Source organism: Panthera pardus, unplaced genomic scaffold (genome assembly GCF_024362965.1).
Source record: "Panthera pardus isolate Hobbes unplaced genomic scaffold, ASM2436296v1 HiC_scaffold_6, whole genome shotgun sequence".
Taxonomy (NCBI): domain Eukaryota; kingdom Metazoa; phylum Chordata; class Mammalia; order Carnivora; family Felidae; genus Panthera; species Panthera pardus.
The window spans coordinates 19445873-19465700 of record NW_026526991.1 but is presented as its reverse complement, the minus strand read 5'-3'; the positions used below and the strand labels follow the sequence as shown (position 1 = coordinate 19465700).

Genomic DNA, 19828 nt, shown 5'->3' with positions numbered 1-19828 from the left:
TGTTAAGCTTTAAAAAATACTCATAAATTATAATTATGCAGAATATTCACAAAGTTTAATGCACAGATAAAGCATATCATTTAAGTTACAGATTTATTTACTTTATTTTAAAACAGACATTTTAAATAATACAAGTCATAGTAACATTAAGGGCTTTTTCCTGGACAGACAATTAAATGATTTTGTTTTCTTCAGGAAAGATGTGGTCCAGCAGGTTTCAGACTTGCCAACAAGGTCGATAGACTCTTCCCAGCATGCACCTGAGCACTGAAGGAATAAAATAGTTTAAATTGTCTAAAGGACTATTATTATCACACAAAATTTATTAGAAATAAGAGAATGGATCTTATACAGCTAATTCTGAGTAAGTCAGAATTACAATAACTCTTAAATTCTTTTTAATCCCACATCTGTGGCAGGGGGCACTTAACGTTAAGTGTAATTGAACCATGGTCTTACTTGATTTTGTTAAGATTGGATCCAGATCCACTTAAAGTCAGAATTCTCTTTTATAGTATTAAGATGTAAGAATTGAATTTTAAAAAGACTACTCACTGTCAAAATCTCTCCTTCCTATAGGAAATTTAGCTGAGTTTTCTTCATCCCCAATTTCTCTCTTTTCTTGTGTTGATTCAGTATTCTGAACTCCATTCTCAGCTGGAAAAGCTACAGATCCTTTTAGTGCCAGATAAGGTTTTATAGCCAGATTCAGTGGCAGACCATGATTTAAGAAATTATGTTTGGAGCCTGTGTTCTGTAAAGAAAAGGTTGATTTGTGTTTTAGCTGTCTTATTGGGAATAGAACTATAATATAGTTGTATAGTATTCTCACTGATCTCAAAGATGGCTGTGTACTGTTTTGACTCTTTAAAAATACATTAGATATAGGTTTTTGGGAAAAACCTTTTGGATAAGAGGTGTTGTCCAGAATGGAAAAACCACCTGCTATGTACGAAATTTCGTCAGTTGTCCTACAGCGTAATGTGACTGCTTGCATATATTTTTATAAAATTTTACTTTCAAAAGCATTGTAAACATCATTCAGATTTCCACTGAAAAAAGGATAAGTCCCATTGCCACTTACCTTTGAATTTTTGTTTTCCTCATCGTTCATGAAACTGCTCTCATCATTTTTATATTGTTCCAGAGAAGGAACGACGACTGATTTTTGAGGAGTATCATCCTTCTGTAAAGCTTTCCCCAGTCTGAATGTATTAAATACCATGTCATCTTCTAAATTTCTTATGGACTTGGATGCTGAAAGTAAAATGCCTTGAGAAAACAGAGAAAAAGTTAGTATTAATATGTAGGAAGAGAGACTCATTTTTGCCATTCTTAGTTTGATGTTTGCATAGAGTCAAATAAAAGTATGTAAAGTGAAGGAAAATTTCTCAAGTCAACCTGCTTTGAAGGTGATTCCTACCTTTATATATTTTCCAGTTTGAATAGAAAGCACTTCAAAGACGTAGACTGTCATCATTCTAGAAATGACTCATCAGATAGAGGCTAACCTCTTGTATAGCTGCTAATACCTACATTGTTTTGGTTTTAGTGGCATATTGTTTATTTTGAGTGTGTATTTTCTCAGAATCTGATTAAGATCCTTGGTAGAATGCTTTCTGTTGAATAGATTACAGTCTCTTGAAAGTGGATTGTTATTAAGGAAGACCATGGGACACCAGGCTCTCCATACTCTTACTGTTTTCTTCTCTATATTTTCTGATTAGGCATGGTATTAAAGCTAAAGTTATTTTATTTAAGGATGATAAAGGTTTTTATTTACTTTTAATCCTGATTAAATTGAAGTAGCCTTCCAAAAGGATTTTCTTTCATAAATGCTCAGTTTAGTTTTTGGTAATTAAAGTATATATGCCTGTCAGTGTGAACAAAAAGTCATTCGTGCCTTATCAAAAATTGGCTTGTCATTGTGTTTTATCTCTGCATTTACAAGAGGATATTAATTATGAATTTGACAATGAATAAGAAGTCCATGAAAAGAGTATTTATGTGTTCTATAAATATTAATTTTGGGTGAATATGTTGTATAATGGTTAATTAAACATTTTGCAATTAAGTTCTCATTTTGACCCCTCCAAGTAGGAAAATACATTCTTGTATTTGTCTTTTGGTACATATGTGCAAAAATTTTCTAGGGTATATTCCTAGGTGTGGAATTAGTCATGGAATACACGTGTTCAGCTTTCCTAATGCCAAAATATTTACAGAATAGTGGTAGCCAATTACCTGCCCACCAGCAGGGGTTTGACAATTCCCATTGCTCCATGTCCTAACCAATACTTGGGTATCTTATTGCCCTTTTAATTTGTATTTCTCTAATTACCAAAGAAGTTGAATGTCTTTTCATATATTTATGAGCCATTTGTCATTCCTCTTATGTAAAATGCCCCTTAAAAAAAACTTTGTCCATTTTTCTTTGGGTTGTCTTTTTCATATTGATTTATGGGAGTTCTTTATATCCTAGATGTTATTGTTAGTTACATGTGTTTTATATATTTTTTCTCATTTTGTGACTTGTCTTCTCAACCCCTTTATGGTTCTTTTGGTGCACCAAACTGCTAAATTTTATTGTTTAAAAATTTTTCCCTCATAATATGATTAGTACTTTCAACATGTTTTTATTTAGAAATCTTTCCCAACCCTGAGATCATTATCATATTTCTATACATTCTAAAGCTGAAATGTTTTGACATTGACATTTAGATTCTTAATTCATCTGAAGTTTTGTGTATGATTTAGAATAGAGATAAATTTTACTTTTTCCAAATGTTTTTACATATTTCTTGAATAATTTGTCCTGTGTCTACTAATCTGCACTGCTGTCTCTGCAGTATATCAACTTTCTGTATACATGTGTGTCTCTTTCTGAACTCTACTTTCACTGCCAAATCAACAATCTTAATTATTATAATTCTAAAATAATTTTTGATATCTGGTAGGTCAAGTTTCCTAGCTGCCTGCTCACCCACCAGTTTTTCTTCTGCAGCAGTTCCTTGGCTATTGTCCATTTCTTTTTCATATAAATCTTAACATCATCTTTTCAAGTTCTGTGAGAAACTTTGGTAGGATTTTGAAGGGAATAGTATTAGTTCTGTGGATTAATTTTAGAGGGTAATTGACACTTTTAGGATAATTCATTTTCTTATCCATGGACATGGTACTTTTCCATATTTATTTAGATCTTCTTTAATCTTTTAATAACATTTACTATTTTCTTCATAAAGTTCTTACATGTTTTTGTCGAAAGGATTATAATTCTTTATAATTATACTTAAACTATTTTAGTTATTATAAGTGGTATTTTTAAGAGATTTACCTTTTCTAATGTTATTGTTGGTTATAGACATGCAGTTGGCTTTTGTGTAGTGCTCTTATAAACAAAATACTTTCTAAATTCTTTTTAATTCCAAATAGTTTATAAATGTATTAATTCTTTGGGGTTCTCCATGAAGACAATTGATGTAAAAAATAAAAGAATGGCATTTTATTACCTCCTTCCAAGCCCTTCTATATTTGTATGTGTGTGTGTGTCTTTCTTCTGTGTGTCTGTCTGTGTAAGCATGCACACTAATATTGACCAAAACCTCCAGTAAATGTTGGGAATAGAGATAACAGACATCTTTGCAGTATGACTGATTTTAGAGAGAATGCTTTTAATGTTTTGCTGATGATCATATCATTTTTCTCCTTCGATCTTTAGTAAATGAAATGAACAGATTTTTCTCATGTTAAATCAACCATGTGTACATGAAACAAACCTTTTAAAAATGTAATTGGAGTCAATATGGTAGTATTTGATTTAGTACATTTTACGTTTATTATCATGAGTGAGATTGATATGTACTTTCTCTTTCTTATGTTGCCTTTGTCTGGCTTTAAGGTTATGCTAGCTTCATAAAATGAACTGGGGAATATGTTTATTGCATTTCTTTTCTCTCCTGTAAAAACTATTTGAGTATGGTGTTTTCTTGCTGGGATTTTTTTTTTTATAACGATGAATTCATTTTGTTCAGTGACTGTAGGAGTATTCAGCTTCTCTGTTTCTTTTTTAGTTTGTTTCAGGAATGTGTATTATTATAGAATTTGTCCATTTCACTAAAGTTTTCAAATTTGCTAGTATAAAGTTAATAATATTTTCTTCTAAATATTTTAATTCTTGCTTCATCTGTAGTTATATTTTATTCTAATTATGTTTACTTGTAGTCTTACAGTCTCTGCCTGTCTCTCTTTCATCCCTGTTTTGATCAGGCTTCCTAGAAGTTTATCAGTTTTGTTAGCCTTTTCAAAAACAAACTTTTGGTTTGTTGCTCTTTATTATATTTTTCTATTTTATTAATTTCTGCTGTTTATTATTTTGGGGGGGATATTTTTTAATTTTTATAACTTCTTACATTAGAAGAATAAGTCATTAATATTTAGACTTTAAGAAAATAAGCTATATGTTTCCTTTTATGTATCATTTTTGCTAATTCCTACAATTTTGATAAGTGAATATTTAGTGTTTAATTCTAAGTTTTTATTATTTTCATTATTTCTTCTTTGACCCCTCAGTTACTTAGGTACTTTTAACATTCCAAATATATGGGAATTGAAATTTGGGGGCAGGGGCTACCAATTTTCAACAAAGTTGTGTCAGAAGTCTTGGTCTATAAATTATAGAGTATTTGAAATCTAGATTCAACAATATGTAATGATTTTCAACTGTTTTTGGCATACAAATACAAATTTCATATAGTTCAACATAGAGAAACTTGCCTTATGGCCTATAATATCTTCACTTTACATAAAAGTTCTGTCTATTCTTGAAAAGACTATGTATACATTATTGTTGAGATCAGGGTTCTATAAGTGTCCATAAGATGAAACATGATAATATGTTGTTTAAATCTTAGATGTTTTATTCATTTTTTGTCCACATGAACTATTATAGAAAGAGATATTCACAAATCACTACAATGGACTTATCTAATTCTTTCTGTAGTTTGCAATTTTTGCTTTATTTATTTTGAGCTTATGTTATTAGGACACTCAAATTAGAAATTGTTTCATCTTGCTTATAAGCCAAATCATGTATCATGACCCTCTGCAGCATTAATAATGTGTCTATTACTGTTATTTTTCCTGTATCTTTATGTTTTAGATATACCTATTGTAAATACCATGTAGCTAAGTTTGGAATTTTTAGTCTGACAATTTTGTCTTTTACTTAGAGACTTTAGTCTATTTATATTTATTCTGTTTACTGAATTACTGAGATTCATTACCACTGTCTTATTTTGTGATTTTTATTTGTTCTAATATGTTTCCCTCACCCCACCCTCCCTTTCTTGCCTTCTGGTTAAATTTAATCTATTTTTTGTTCTTTTAGAGGCAACCCTAGAGATTTTAATATCATCTTTAGTTATTTATGTTTTAGTTAATGTGTATTTCTGCGTTTCTCCCAAATAAGGTAAACACCTTCAAATCCTTAGCTCCAGTTACCATTATTCCTAATTTATATGCTATTATGTTATTTTTTTAATGTTTATTTATTTTTGAGGGAGAGACAGAGTAGCATGGAGGAGGGGCAGAGAGAGACACACAGAATCTGAAGTAGGCTTGAGGCTCTGACCTGTTAGCACAGAGAGTCTGATGTGGGGCTCGAACTCACCAACTGTGAGATCATGTCCTGGGCTGAAGTCAGATGCTTAACTATCTGAGCCACCCAGTCCCCCCAGTGCTATTATTTTCTAAGATTTAAGTTCTGTCTTGATTTTTTTAATGAAATAGAGACTATTCTGTTGTTTTATACAGTTAACTCTTGTTTAGATTTACCTGCAAGCTTACTTTTTTTTCCTCACCATTCCTTTTTACATCTGAGATCTTTGGTAATTGTCTTCCTTCTGAAATACAAGTTTCTGAAGTATACTGAGTTAGATGCTAACTTAGTGAGGGTCTGTTAGTTACGAACTAAGTTTTGTTTTGTTTTAGTTAAATGTATTTTGCTGTTCTTAAAAAATGGTGTCAGTGTCTATACAGTCATTTATTTGACTATCATTTTCTCTTAGTACATTATTATTTCAGTTTCTGGTTTTCATTGTTACTAGTGAGCTATCAATGCTGTTGGTTTTAATCATGAATGTCTTTATAGGTAATCTCTATTTTCTGTCTGTCTGCTTTTAAAATCTTCTCTTTGGCTTTGATGTTCTGTAGTTTCACATGATGTGTCTGGGTTTGGATTTCCTTTAATTTATGCTTAGATTCTTGAATCTGAGGTTGAGTGTTTCTTATGAATTCTGGAAAATTATTAGTTATTATTCCTTTGAATATTGCCTTTCCCTTTTCTGGAATTCCCAATATAATATTGGGCTTCTGTGCTTACTCTGTCCTCTATTTCTTGTAACCCTCTCTTTCCTAGTTTTTCTTTCTGCCTCTGTGCATTTTAAATAATTATTCAGAGTTATATTCCAGCTTACCAGTGCATTTTCACTTATATCTAATCTGCTGTTTAATCTGTGTATTGAACTTTTAATTTAATTTCTTATATTTTTTATTTTTAAAAATTCTTTTTGGTTCCTTTTCATATCTGCCTGGTCAGTTTAAAAATGGCTTTCCATTTTTAAAAATTTGAAATCTTTTATTGCTTTAAATCTATTCTTAAACATTGATTTTATATTTGTATCTAATTATTCTAGTATCTGCTATCTTTGTCTGTTTGATTCTATAGTTTCTTATTTCCGCTTATCCCTAGTTCATGGTGTCTTCTTCATGTGTTTAGTGAATTTTCATTTTTTGTATATATTCATTGAACTGTATCCAAAGGAGTTCTTGAAATTCCTGTGTTGGCTTCTGCCAGGCCCCTGGAGCACTAGCAACCCAGGGCCACTTTAAAATTTCTGCTTGAGGCTTTTCAGGCCACAGCATCAGTACAAATACCAAACTAAGTCAGTATGCCTTTGTCATTAGGAATTCTCAGGACAGTATATATTTTTTCTCCACCCGCCCCATCTCCCTCCCTTGTTTTCTTAGAGCCTTTCCCAACATAGACTTGTTTCCTTCTACAGGCTGGATTTTTTTTTTGTCGTTTACTTCCTTATGGGGTTCCCAGCTTTATGTGGGATTTTCTGATCTGAGCTCTCATTTTACTTGGGTCCTAAGGTTTGTCTTCTGTCCCAGCATATGTGGGTCATTAAAACCAGGTGCTAGGCCACCAGGAATTCACAGAATCTCTCAGAGCAAATGTTGTCTGTAACCCTTGTTAAGTCCTGTGGAATTTTTTTTCTTTTCTAGCTTCGTATGGTTTCCCTTATTTTACCACCCGTCCAGCCATACTTTATAAAAGATGTTTTTGTCAAGCATTTTGTCAAGATGTTTTTTACTGAGAGGTGGTCTCTACATAAGTAGTCTGCCATATCACTGGAGTTGGACATATCACTTCATACTTTAGTATAAAATTCTCTCTGCAATGGAATCTTTGTGCAAAATGTATATATAATGCATGCTAAATTATATCCTTTTTAACTTTTGTGTTATAGGGCTATATTTCACGTTCTTCAATGGTACTGTTTAATATTCTGATTTCTGTAAGTATGTTTTGTTAGAGACGGAAAGAGCTGCTAATTCTTTTGGGGACTACTTAAATCTTATTAGGGATATGTTTTCTGAGAGCATTTATAATAAAAGACTCTGAACTCCTCTGACTTTTTTCTTAGAGCTTTCTTTATCTTTTTAATGTTAGTCATGCCTTGATTTTCCCCAGGGTTTGAACCTGCTTTGGAGGTGCTATTTAATCTACAAAAGTCCTTGTTAATGGTAATTTTTTTTTTTAGCTGCTATTCTAGAAGTATAATAAATATTTATAATTATGTATTTTGTGTTGAATTTTCACTGCATGAATTGGTTTGGCTGATCTTCACCCAAAATTGGGACCAAATTCAAACCATTTTAACAGTTTAGAAAAGTTAGTTAATGTTTTCCTTTATTTTGTTTAAATTGTCTTAGACTCTGAACAGTATGGGGTTTTCCCACAATCATTTAATTATGGAGATAGTTTCCAATTTTCTTAAATGATAACTTTTTTTTGAAACATTGGTTACTCTGATGTGCAGTGGAGCATAGTAGATTTCTTTTCCATTGATGCTGAAAATGAAGTATCCCCAAGTGGTAGAAAGGAACTTTGAAGAAGAAAAACTCTTGCCAGATGGACTTGGGTGGTTCAGAAAACCTTGGAAAGGCAAAGGGTTTATATCAAATGTGATCTTCATTTTCTGAAGAACTACTAACACCATGTATTTGTAAGTTGCTTTATCGAATTTTTCTTTTCTCCAGTTAAGATCTTTCCCATACGATGCCAGTTAAGTGCAGTGCAAATCGAAGGGACTGGTTATTGTTTTATTGAGAACCCTGAATTTAATGGCTAATTTTATGAGTCTAACAGCCAAGATTGCTCAGTTATTACCAAAAGATATAAGAAAACTTAAATTCCTCCTCAAATTTATACAGTGAATAACCCATATACCTCTACCTAGATTCTACCACTAATATTTTACTATACCTGTTTTATTATCTACCCATCTTTCTATCTCTCCATTAATCATCTTATTCTTTTTTTTTTTAGGTTTATTTATTTATTTTTGAGAGAAAGCGAGAGAGTGAGCGAGTGAGCATGAGCAGGTGAGGGGCAGAGAGACAGAGAGAGAGAGAGAGACAGAGAGAGAGAGACAGAATCCTAAGCAGGCTCCATGATGCTAGTGTGGCTTCAACTCATAAACCTTGAGATCATGACCTGAGTGGAAATCAAGAGTTAAATGCTTAACCTGACTGAGCCATCTAGGCACTCTAATCATCTTATTCTTCTAATGCATTTCAAAATACATGTATCAATATATTTTCTACTAAATACTTCAGTATGCATATCATTAAGTACAATTTAATATTTGTTTACAAATTTTTAAGGTAAAATTTTACAAAAAATGTACAATTTGTGCATTTGGTAAGTTTTGACAAATCTATATATCTATATAACCCAAACTCCTTTCAAGGTTAGATATTGCCATTACCCTGGAAAGTTATCTCTTGCCTCTTCATCATTAACTGCCACCACTCTCCCATCTCCATGCCTTACCCCAATTCTGTGCTCTGAGGCCATCTTTGTTCTGATTTTTTGCACTGTGAATCAGTTTTGCCTGTTCTGGAATCACACAGTTTGTAGTCTTTTGTGTAAGTCCTCTTTCACTTAGCATGTTTGACATTCATCTATGATGTGTGAATTGATAGTTCCTTCCATTTTATTACCATTGTTTGAATAAATCACAGCTGGTTTATCCATTCTCCTTTTGATAGACTTTTGAGTTGTTTGGTTTTTAGTTTTTGCTGTTATAAATAAGGCTTCTATGAACATTTTTGTACAAGTCTATTTGTGGACATGTTTTTATTTTCTTGTGTAAATACCTAGGAATGGAATTGCTGGGTCATAGGGTATGTATATTTGATATTATAAGAAATTATCAGGGGCGCCTGGGTGGCGCAGTCGTTAAGCGTCCGACTTCAGCCAGGTCACGATCTCGCGGTCTATGAGTTCGAGCCCCGCGTCAGGCTCTGGGCTGATGGCTCGGAGCCTGGAGCTTGTTTCCGATTCTGTGTCTCCCTCTCTCTCTGCCCCTCCCCCGTTCATGCTCTGTCTCTCTCTGTCCCAAAAAAAATAAAATAAAAAACGTTGAAAGAAATTATCAGATTGTTTTTTTAAAGTAATTCTACCATATTACACTTCAACCAAGAATTTATTAGAGCTTCAATTGCTCCACATCCTCACCAACATTTGATGTTGTCAGTCTTCTTAATTCTAGTCATTTCAATAGATGAACGTGATATCTCATTGTGGTTTTAATGTGCATTTCTCTGTTAATGATGCTGAGCACTTTTCATGTGCTTATTAGCTATTCACATACTTGTTTTGTGAGGTGTCTGTTTAAATCTTTTGCTCTTTTTTTGTGAGAGGGATTTTTTTTTTTAATTTTTTTTTTTTTTTTAATGTTTATTTATTTTTGGGACAGAGAGAGACCGAGCATGAACGGGGGAGGGGCAGAGAGAGAGGGAGACACAGAATCGGAAGCAGGCTCCAGGCTCTGAGCCATCAGCCCAGAGCCCGACGCGGAGCTCGAACTCAGGAACCGCCAGATCGTGACCTGAGCTGAAGTCGGACGCTCAACGACTGAGCCACCCAGGCGCCCCGGGATTTTTTTTTTTAATTGTTGAGTTGTAACAAGTTTTTAAATATCCTAAATTCAAATCTTTTTCTCTGTGTTTGTGTGTGTGTGTGTGTGTGTGTGTGTATGTATGTATTTTTTTTCTCTCTTGACTATTCATTTTCTTAGTTGGGTGTTTAGATGAACAGAAGTTTCTAATTTTGATAAAATTTATCAGTTCTTTCCTTTATCATTACTTTCTGTGTCCTAAGAAACCTTTGCTTACCTCAAGACACAAAGATATTCCCCTATACTTCCTCTAAAAACTTTATGGTTTTAGCTTTTACATTTAGGTCTATGGTCCACCTCAAATTAGTTTTTGTGTGTGATGTGAGTATGAAGTAGGGTTTTATTTTCCTTTTTATATATGGATATACGGCTGTTTAGGTACCATTTGTTGAAAAGATTTTCTTACCCTCATTGTGATGCTTTGGTGCTGTTTTTAAAAACTAAGTGACCAAAAGTACATACCTATTTTGGGATCCTCTAATTTGTTCATTGATCCAATTGTTTATTCTTTTTGCAGTACCATATTATCTTGATTACTATAGCTTTATAGTAATATTGGAGTCAAGAGTATAAGTGGCGCAAATTGGTTCACTTTCAAAACTGCTTTGGATATTTTATTTCATGTTTATAATTATAAAATTGTAGTGTACATTCTTTTATCGCTCTGGAATTAAACCAGAAGTTATTAATAGAAAAATAGTTAAGGCTATCTACAGATATTTACATATTATGCAACACACTTTTGAATAATGTATGGTTCAAGAAGGCAAATGCAATAGAAATTAGAAGATACTTTGAACTGAGGATAACGAAAATGTGGCAAAAGATGGGGTTTAGTTATGCAGTGCTTATAGAAAATATATAGCTGTAAATGCGTATTTTAGAAAATAAAAATAATTGAAAAATTAATTATCTAAGCTTATGTCTTAAGGAATTAGTAAAAGAACAGCAAAGTAGACTCAAAGAAAATAAAAGGGAGAGGTTACTAAATATAAGAATAGGGATCAATAAAATAGAAGGCAGTCATAGAATAGAAAAATTTTACAAAGTTAAAAGAATAATAACTAATGACTTGTTGGCAAGACCATTCAAGAAAGACAAAAAACACAAGTTACTAATACCAGGAATGTAAAAAGAGAACATTGCTATAGATCTTACAGATATTACAAAAGATAATAAGTGAATATTATAAACAACTTTTTGCCAATAAATTTAGGTGAGATGAATGAGGGATTGGCAAACTCCTTCTGCAAAAGGCCAGATAGTAAATAGTTTAGGCTTTGGGGACTGTATAGTCACATCTATTCAGCTCTGCCTTTGCAGCATGAAAGCAGCTGTGCATAATCATTCAAAACTGGGTATGGCTGTATCCCAATAAAACTTTATGTACAAATACAGATAGCCTGAGGGACATAGTTTGCTGACTCCTGAGACAGACAAATGCTGTAGGAAAAAAAGACGTTGAGACTGCCACAAGAAATAGGAAATCTAAACATTTCTGTATCTACTAAATAAATTGAATCCATAAATTAAAACCCTTTGTCTCAAAGAAAACTCCAGGCCCAAATGGCTTCATTGGTATATTCTTCCAAGCAATAATAGCAATCTTACAAAAATTCTATCAGACAATAGAAAAAGAGGAAACAGTTTCTGTGGTAGCTTTGTAATCTATCACCTTACCTAGGCTGAACTATATTTTCCAAAATTTCTTTCCCTTTATCTGTATGTTTCTAGTTGGAGTTGGCCACAAGAGACATTTTGTAAGAGATTTAGAGGACAGAAGTGTGAATCAGCATTCATTTAGCTTACACATTATGCTGCTTACCTGCTGGCTCATCTGGTTGGCTTAGGCAGCAGTCAGTTTTTCTAACTGACTTTTTCACTTTCAGTTTTTCTAACTCCTGGGATGTGTGCATGTGTGTGTGTGTGTGTGTGTGTGTGTGTGTGTGTGTGTGTGTGTGTAGTTCTGTGATAAAGGGCACTAGCTTTCCTACAGGACATATCAGATGCAGCAAGATCAGATATGAGTTTCAGTCTGTTTTCACTGTTTTCAACTCATGTGTATGGGTTCCAGCTTTTCCTGTTCTTCCTTACATCTATCTTCCCTCCCAACTGTCTGCCCTGGGGACTCCAGTATTGGATGCTAAACTCTTATGGAGAATGCCCAGTTAGATTCCACAATTGCAGGAGACCAAATCCCTATAACAAATCCTATATATGTGTGTGTGTATGTATGTATGTATGTATGTATGTATACATGTTTGGTTCTGTTTCTCTGAATCCTGCTATTTCCCCAGCTCTTACTTTGAGTCTAGCATAAACTTGGCACTAAAACCTGACAAAGATATTACAATAAGAAAAAATTGTAGGCCAATCCTTCTCATAAACAAAAATGTAAAAATTCTAGGGGTGCCTGGGTGGCTCAGTCGGTTGAGTGTTCGACTTCAGCTCAGGTCATGATCTCATGGTTCGTGGGTTCGAGCCCCGCGTTGGGCTCTGTGCTGACAGCTCAGAGCCTGGAGCCTGCTTTGGAATCTATGTCTCCTTCTCTCTCTGCCCCCCCCCCCCCCCCCCCCCGCTCATGCTTTGTCTCACTCTGTTTCTCAAAAATAAATAAATGTAAAAAAAAAAAATTTTTTTTTAAATGTAAAAATTCTAAACAAAATATTATCTAGTAGAAGCTAGTTATGTGGAAAGAATCATAATTCTTGACCAGGTGAGGTTTACTTCAGGAAAGTAGACTGGTTTAACTTTCAAAAATAAATCAGATTTACCACATTAAATTAATAAAGGAGTAAAAACATGATCATCTCAATAAATGCAGACAAGCACAGTGATCAGCTGTGCCAAATGCAACTGGGTGAGTAAGATAAGAACTGAGAATTCATCTTTGATTTGGCCGTGTGGATAGTCCTTGGTGACCTACATGAAGTTTCAATGATGCTGGTAGAGACCAAACCCCGGTAGGAGAGGATTTAAGAAAGAATTGGAAGAGAGTAAGTGGAGATGTTAAATATAAACAAAATGCCAACAATTTATGCTGAGGAATGCAGAAAAATTGGGCTGTGGATAGAAGAGGATGTGGCACCAGGGGAATATTTCTATTTAAAGGTGGAAGATATTATATCATGATGATAATGAAGAGAAAGAAGTGTCATTGCTGAATCTGTGTGACTCAAATAACAGAAGGTTTCACATGTTATTGACAGTGTGAAATAAAAAGGACATTCATTCCCCTTCCAACCCTTAAGTATGTATGGTATTAAAATATCAGTGAAATGGAGGAGGGTATAAGTATGTTTATTACCCAGAAAGTGTAGTACAAATTGGAGAGGGAGAGAAGAGAAAGCACAGAGCTGTTTGGAGATGACAGTGTGGGAAAGATGGATGACTGGAGGGCTCACATTTGGGTGCAGAACAAGGACAGCAGGGTATATGGCAAGGTGGATTTGGCTGGCAAGAGATTTAGTCCTAGCACTTCTTAGAAGAGGATGGTGTTTCTGTGTGTGGTGTTTACGTAGTAGACAGGAAAGGGTAGCTCCTGGTGGGCATTTAGGCCACTCAGAATGCAGCAGTGGAATTGAGAGGTTATACCTCTAAGAGTTTGAATTTAGTTGATGAGTTGATTCTAGTTTTTCTGTGAAGAATAAACTTGAGTCTGTAATTTGAAGGCTTGGGAGAGATGCAAGGCTCCCAGCACACAGGCTCAGGCTCATAGAGATTCTTAGGCTTAGAGATCTTCATGATATGGGGCCCAGCTGAGGGCTGTGAAGGCTATAAAGCTTTTCAAGAATCAACTTAAGTCTGTCTGTAATTTGAGGGTTTGGGAGAGATACAAGGCTCCCAGCACACAGGCTCAGGCTCATAGAGATTCTCAGGCCTAGAGATTCTTCATGATATGGGGCCCAGCTGAGGGTTGTAGAGGCTATAAAGCTTTTCAGTTTTGCAGATACAGTGTGGGTGGGTAGGGTATCTTGTCACCATGCTCAATGTAATGGATTTGTGGGATGGTAGGTGGAAGATGGGAGAGTTGGTGATGCTCTACTGAAATTAGCCCAGTGAATATGAGACCAAATGAGTAGAAACATTGGTATCCTCAAGCTTTGTTCTGTCACGGCTGCTAATTGATTTAAATATTTATATCTCTATAATATGTATTTGAATTATGGGGCTGCCTTGCATAAGGTTTCCTCTTTTTTATTTATGTATGAAGATTTTAATTCATCTCTGTCTATGAACACTGGTGGACTGGCTGTTTCCCAGGATCTCATTACTGGATGATGATGTTGCTATTAGTGTCATATAAGCAGAATTAATAAAATTGTTTAAAGAGTCAAATGAAGAGCCTGTTCTAGTGAATTACACATTACCAGTTTTTAGAGCTTAGAAAATTCTTGAGAATTGCCTTAAAACCTTAATGCCGTGAATCAAGATATAAGTAACATCAAGAGTTACATGAACATGCTTGAGATTATGTTTGTGGCCAAATTTTTCAGTTGCCTTGCAAAGAAAATTCTTGGATATTGTTTTGATTCTTGGCAATTTTGGAGTCATCTGATAGCATGCTTCCAAAATAACAATGTGATGATAGCTTTCAACATTGGGTTACCAAAAAGGATTGTTGTATTGTATACATTGATTCATAATTTCAGGTTTCTTCACCATTATGGTAAATACTGCATTGAGACTTCATTGTTGCACATGTTTGGAATCTTATGTTTGTACTCTCATGGCTGTCTTCAGCCCTCAGACATTCTTGATTATCACATTGAGAACTCTAGACTCTCAAAACATTTTGGTTTCTATTATGTAGGATGCATATGAGATTCGTTTGTTCTACTTCATTTTCTTCTGTTTGTGATAGAGATGGGATCAGATGGAAACATCTTGATATTGGTATGCATGCTAGTCTTCATTCTGTGTAAATACAGTGCTCTTTTCTACCATCATGACTTTGTTCATGTTATTCTCTGCTCTTAAAATTCCCTCATCTTGTCCCTTTGCCCATCTAAAACTAAAATACCTTTCAAGACTCTTATTTTGTAGCTTTCTCTGAGTATTATAGTCAAATACCTTTTTCTGAACTCCTACAACATTTGTATTACATTATTATTTAGAAAATAATTGTTTCTTACATTCATTAGTTTACCAAGGCCTTATGTATCTGCAGAAACTTGTCTTGATGACTTCAATTGTTTATCATTCCCTGTGTCCCTACCATGTAACTTTGTCTTCCCACTGTGGGCAGGGTGACCTGCCCACTCCTTGACTTTGACCTCAGTCAAGTGACTTGCTTTAACTAATGAGAAGTTAGCAGATATTACACAAGAAGAGACTTTAACTAGTCTTGCACATTGAGGATTCTCTGTTGAACCTCTGCCATCACCAGGAGAACATTCCTCTGCTAGCCCACTGGAGAGAGTTCCACATGGAACAGAGCCTTGCTACAGCTGAGGCCTTCCTAGATCAGCAGATACCCATTCAAACATCAGACATTAAAGCGAGTTCAGTTGAGGTCAGTAGAGCTGCCTAACAGACTTTCAGCTGATTCTAGAAGCACAAGCTATATAAACATAAAGTTTTGTGTGTGTTTGTTACACAGCATTATTATAGCAGTAGATAATTGATACAAATGTTCTGTGTCGCCTGGCCTTTGTCTTGCTTGCTAAGTTTTTTTACTATTCTCTCCCTCAGTCTTTGATCACTGTGTAGCCATATTGGCCTTCTTTCTGTTCCTCTGATATGCCAAGATAACATTTTTGGCTCTAGATCTTTGCCCTACTCTGTTCCCTCTGTCAGGAGCATCTTCCTCCTATTATTTGTATGGGCATTTATCCCTCATCATCCTGAGGCTCAGCTCACGTGGCATGATTTCTGAGAATGCTTCCTTGATTCCACTGCCTGAAGGAGCCCTCTTCTAAGTCATTCTGTATTCTATCTCATCTTTTCATTTTCTTTGCTTGTTTTTTCTAAAATTATCTTATTTGTGTATATGTTTATTGCCCATTTTCCCCAGTGTCCAGGAGGGTAAGGACTTTGTTTTATTTACCTTCTTAACCCTGGTATTAAGAACAGAATCTGGCATATAGTAGACTTTCATTAAATAAGAGGTAAATGTATGAATACATTTTTGTTAATCAAGATGACAGACAATACAAAGTATGATAGGTTCCTCGGGCTGCTGTAACAAATTACCATAAATTTGATGGTTTGAAACTACAGAAATTTATTTCTCACAGTTCTGGAGGCCAGATATCTGAAATCAAGCTGTATGTAGGGCCACAGTCCCTCCAGAGGCTCTAGGGAAGATCTTTCATTGCCTCTTCTAGCTTCTGGTGGCTGTTGCCATTGTGGCTGGCTGCATCTGTCTCTGTCTTCATAAGGTCTTCTCTGTGTCTTTCCTCTGTGTATCTGTCCATAATATCCCTCTGCTCCTTACCTCTAAGGGTTCATGTGATGGCATTTGGGGCCCACCTGGATAATATAGGAATATCTATTCATCTCAGGATCCTGAATTTAGTCACATCTGCACAGACCCTTTTTTCCAAATAAGGTATTACATACACGTGACCATGTTATGTAAGCTCACTGTGCTATTTCCTCTTCTTCCAAAATTCAGTTATATAAATAACTGAGTTAAGAAAAGTTATTTCTGCGATTGAGAAATACCTGCTTCTGGTCATTAGAATGTAAGCTAACTGAGGACAGGGGAATTTGTTTTGTTTCATTTTTCCCCCTGCCCCCACCAGCAGTCTTTTCAAAACCTTTGAAAATGCAAGTCAAATCACTTCACTTGTCAATTCAAAAATGTCCAAAAACTTCAGGCTGCATAGTGGTGTCCAAACCTCTCCTTGATCTGATGGTCTCTCTGATTTTCTGATGTCCTCTTTTGCGCTTCTAAACTTGCTCTCTCAGCTCCAGGCACATTGGCCTATTTGCTGTCTCTTAAACTTGTGGTTTCCATGCCTGAAACTCTCTTTCCCCAGGTATCTGCCAGCTTGCCCCTTTACCTTCTAAGTTGTGTCTCAGAGGTCATCTTTTTAGTAAGGTCTTCCCTACACAGCCCTTTCCTGTTATGCCCTGCCCCTCTTCCTCACTTTCATTTTCTCCTAGAACTTAGTATCACCTGACATGCTATTTTACTTATTTCTTTGCTGACTGGCTCTCTCTGTCCAGCAAAATGTAAATTCCATGAGGACAGGGATATTATCAGTTTGTTCATTGCTATATCCCCAAGGCTTTAAATAGTGTTTGGCACATAGTAAGCACTCAATAAATGTATATTGAATAATTCAATGAATGTTCTGCAATGTGACAGTCCAGTGAGCCACCCAGATTGCTGAGATATGGTCTGCCTATCTAACACTGTGGAGATAATATTTCTGTGGATTTTTCAGTATTCTAAATGCTTGGTTTAGACTGATTGATTTTAGTATTTAGTACTGTGTACTTGAAATGCTGTTAATTCTCCATGTAGTCAAAAATGGCTAAACTCTCTAATCCCTTTCTTTACAACTTTGTGGAGTGGAATTCCCAGGTAAACAACCTGTTAAACGTCTTGTTAGATTTCTTTTAGTTGTGCATATTTTGGGGGCAGTGATAGTGGTGGCAAAGAGACACTTTAATGGAAAACCATAAGTTAGGATTCCCCATTCTCTACTTAAAACTCCAATAAGTTCTTTTTTCAAATTAAAAAAATATATATATGTTTTAACTTTTAGTTTTAGAGAGAGCACGTGAGTGGGGGAGAGGAGCAGAAGGAGAGAGAGAGGATCTTAAGCAGGCTCCACACTCGGCATGTAGCCTGATATGGAGCTCAATCCCATGACCCTGAGATCATGACCTGATCCAAAATCAAGAGTCGGATGCTCAACCCACTGAGCCACCCAGGTGCCCCTAAAACTCCAAAAAAATTCTTAACTGAAATTTTGATAAAAAGCAAATGAGGCTATGTAGCATAAGATGAATAAAGGGTACTATAGTGTAGTTGCACTAGCCACATTTTAAGTGCTTAGTTGTCACACATGGCTAGTCACTATCATTTTGAACAGTGCAGTTATAGAACGTTTCATCATTGCAGACAATTCTACTGGACAGCACTGCCCTACACAGTGGGGACTGTGAAGATTGATCTAGATAATAAGGTAACAGTTATTTTATGTTTTGTCTCCCCAGGGAAAGTATAAGGATTGTGTTTTGTAGTTCTCTTGTGCTTTTATTCATTCAACAGATGGTTACTGTGTATCTGATAATACATGCCAGGCACTGTGCTAGCCATTAGGAATTCAGTAGTTGGCAGGATAGCCTCAGGCCCTTCCGTATGAAGCTTATATTCTAATGGGAGAGATACTCATTAAATAGTCAATCATACAAATAGCTATAATCTACATAATGCTGGATATAAAGTAGCTGTTTAAACAACCACTGGTTAATTAACGAGTATGTACAGTCTCACCAACTTCTTAGATCCTTACAAAATAGGCACAAAAAGTTACATAGTAATGTATAGTTACTATATCCCCAAGTATGTATACCTATACTTCAGGTATACATGTAGTGTCAAAAGTTTCTGTGCAGCTAATAAATTTAGTAATATGCAGACTGCCTTTTGTATTTTTTTTATTTCGGACATAGAGCAAAGATTATGTCAGTTGCCCTGTGGTTGAAAGCCACAGTTATTCTGAGAGTACACAGTTGCCATCATTGAACAGTAGCTGATCCAAAAGAATTCCAGCCAAGATCTTGCCAATGATGGAAAGAAATGATGTGTCCTGGTAGTTGCCAAGAAGTATATTTTTCTTGTTAATGGCAATCGTTGTGTCTTCGAAGCTCTTCATACTTTGTGATGTACATATATGACTGTTCCTTAGGAAGCAGTCAAATTGATTCAAACACTGCTTACCTCTGTGTAATTTGCAGTTATACAGATGCCTCATAAATGTTTTCAATACTGCTGCCGCCGCTGCTGTTGCCAATAACATTCCATAGAAAGTTCTAGAAGTGCCATGGAGACTGGCACTTTATCATTGTTTATTATTTTAATTTCATTTTTCCCTTCAAATCAGCAAGTCTTGCTTGTGCTGTTAAGTCCTAGAAATTCTCCTTTAATATGGAAGGGGGTATGAAGTGTAATTCACACCTCTGAGAATTTTCTTTTTGTTGTTGATTTTTGTAACCTCCTTTAGACTTCTCTAGGTGGTATGTCTGTGTGTGCTTTTTATTGTTAGACACTGACACTGCCAGTACCCATAATAATCAAAGGAATTATTGCATTGGTTAATAATTAGTGGAGTAACAGATTCACAATAGAGGCAAATAAATTGGGAGATTAGTTTTCCTATGCAAAGAGGAGTTTGGGAATAATCAGCGCACAGCCAGTGTGGTGGCTCCACGATGTCACCAGAAACTAGGTTCTCTCTTTGTTCTTGGCCATACTTAGTACTGGCTTCCATCTCCAACATCACTATGGTAGTTGTTGCAACTCTAGTCATCATATCTGTATTTCTGGCTGAAAAGAGGTGGTGGGGGGGGGGGGAGGCAAAATATAGCACACATCAGTTGAAGCCACACAAGGTATG

The 19828-nt window shown here is 35.2% G+C and overlaps 1 protein-coding gene across 2 annotated transcripts; it reads right to left on the bottom strand.

Annotated features, from left to right (window-relative positions):
• Window positions 1-33: 33 nt before the first annotated feature.
• Window positions 34-19207, bottom strand: PMCH (pro-melanin concentrating hormone). 2 transcript variants are annotated; one of them, XM_019446608.2, is made up of 5 exons: window positions 19153-19207; window positions 10713-10914; window positions 1085-1272; window positions 556-754; window positions 34-267 (listed from the first exon to the last, which is right to left on the bottom strand). In XM_019446608.2, exons 2-5 carry the CDS (start codon window positions 10738-10740, stop codon window positions 218-220), a joined length of 465 nt encoding a protein of 154 aa, XP_019302153.1. In that variant the 5' UTR covers window positions 10741-10914; window positions 19153-19207; the 3' UTR covers window positions 34-217. The 2 variants fall into 2 exon arrangements, with proteins under 2 accessions (XP_019302153.1, XP_019302152.1); XM_019446607.2 differs by lacking the exons at window positions 10713-10914; window positions 19153-19207 and having other exon boundaries at window positions 1085-1381.
• Window positions 19208-19828: the final 621 nt, after the last annotated feature.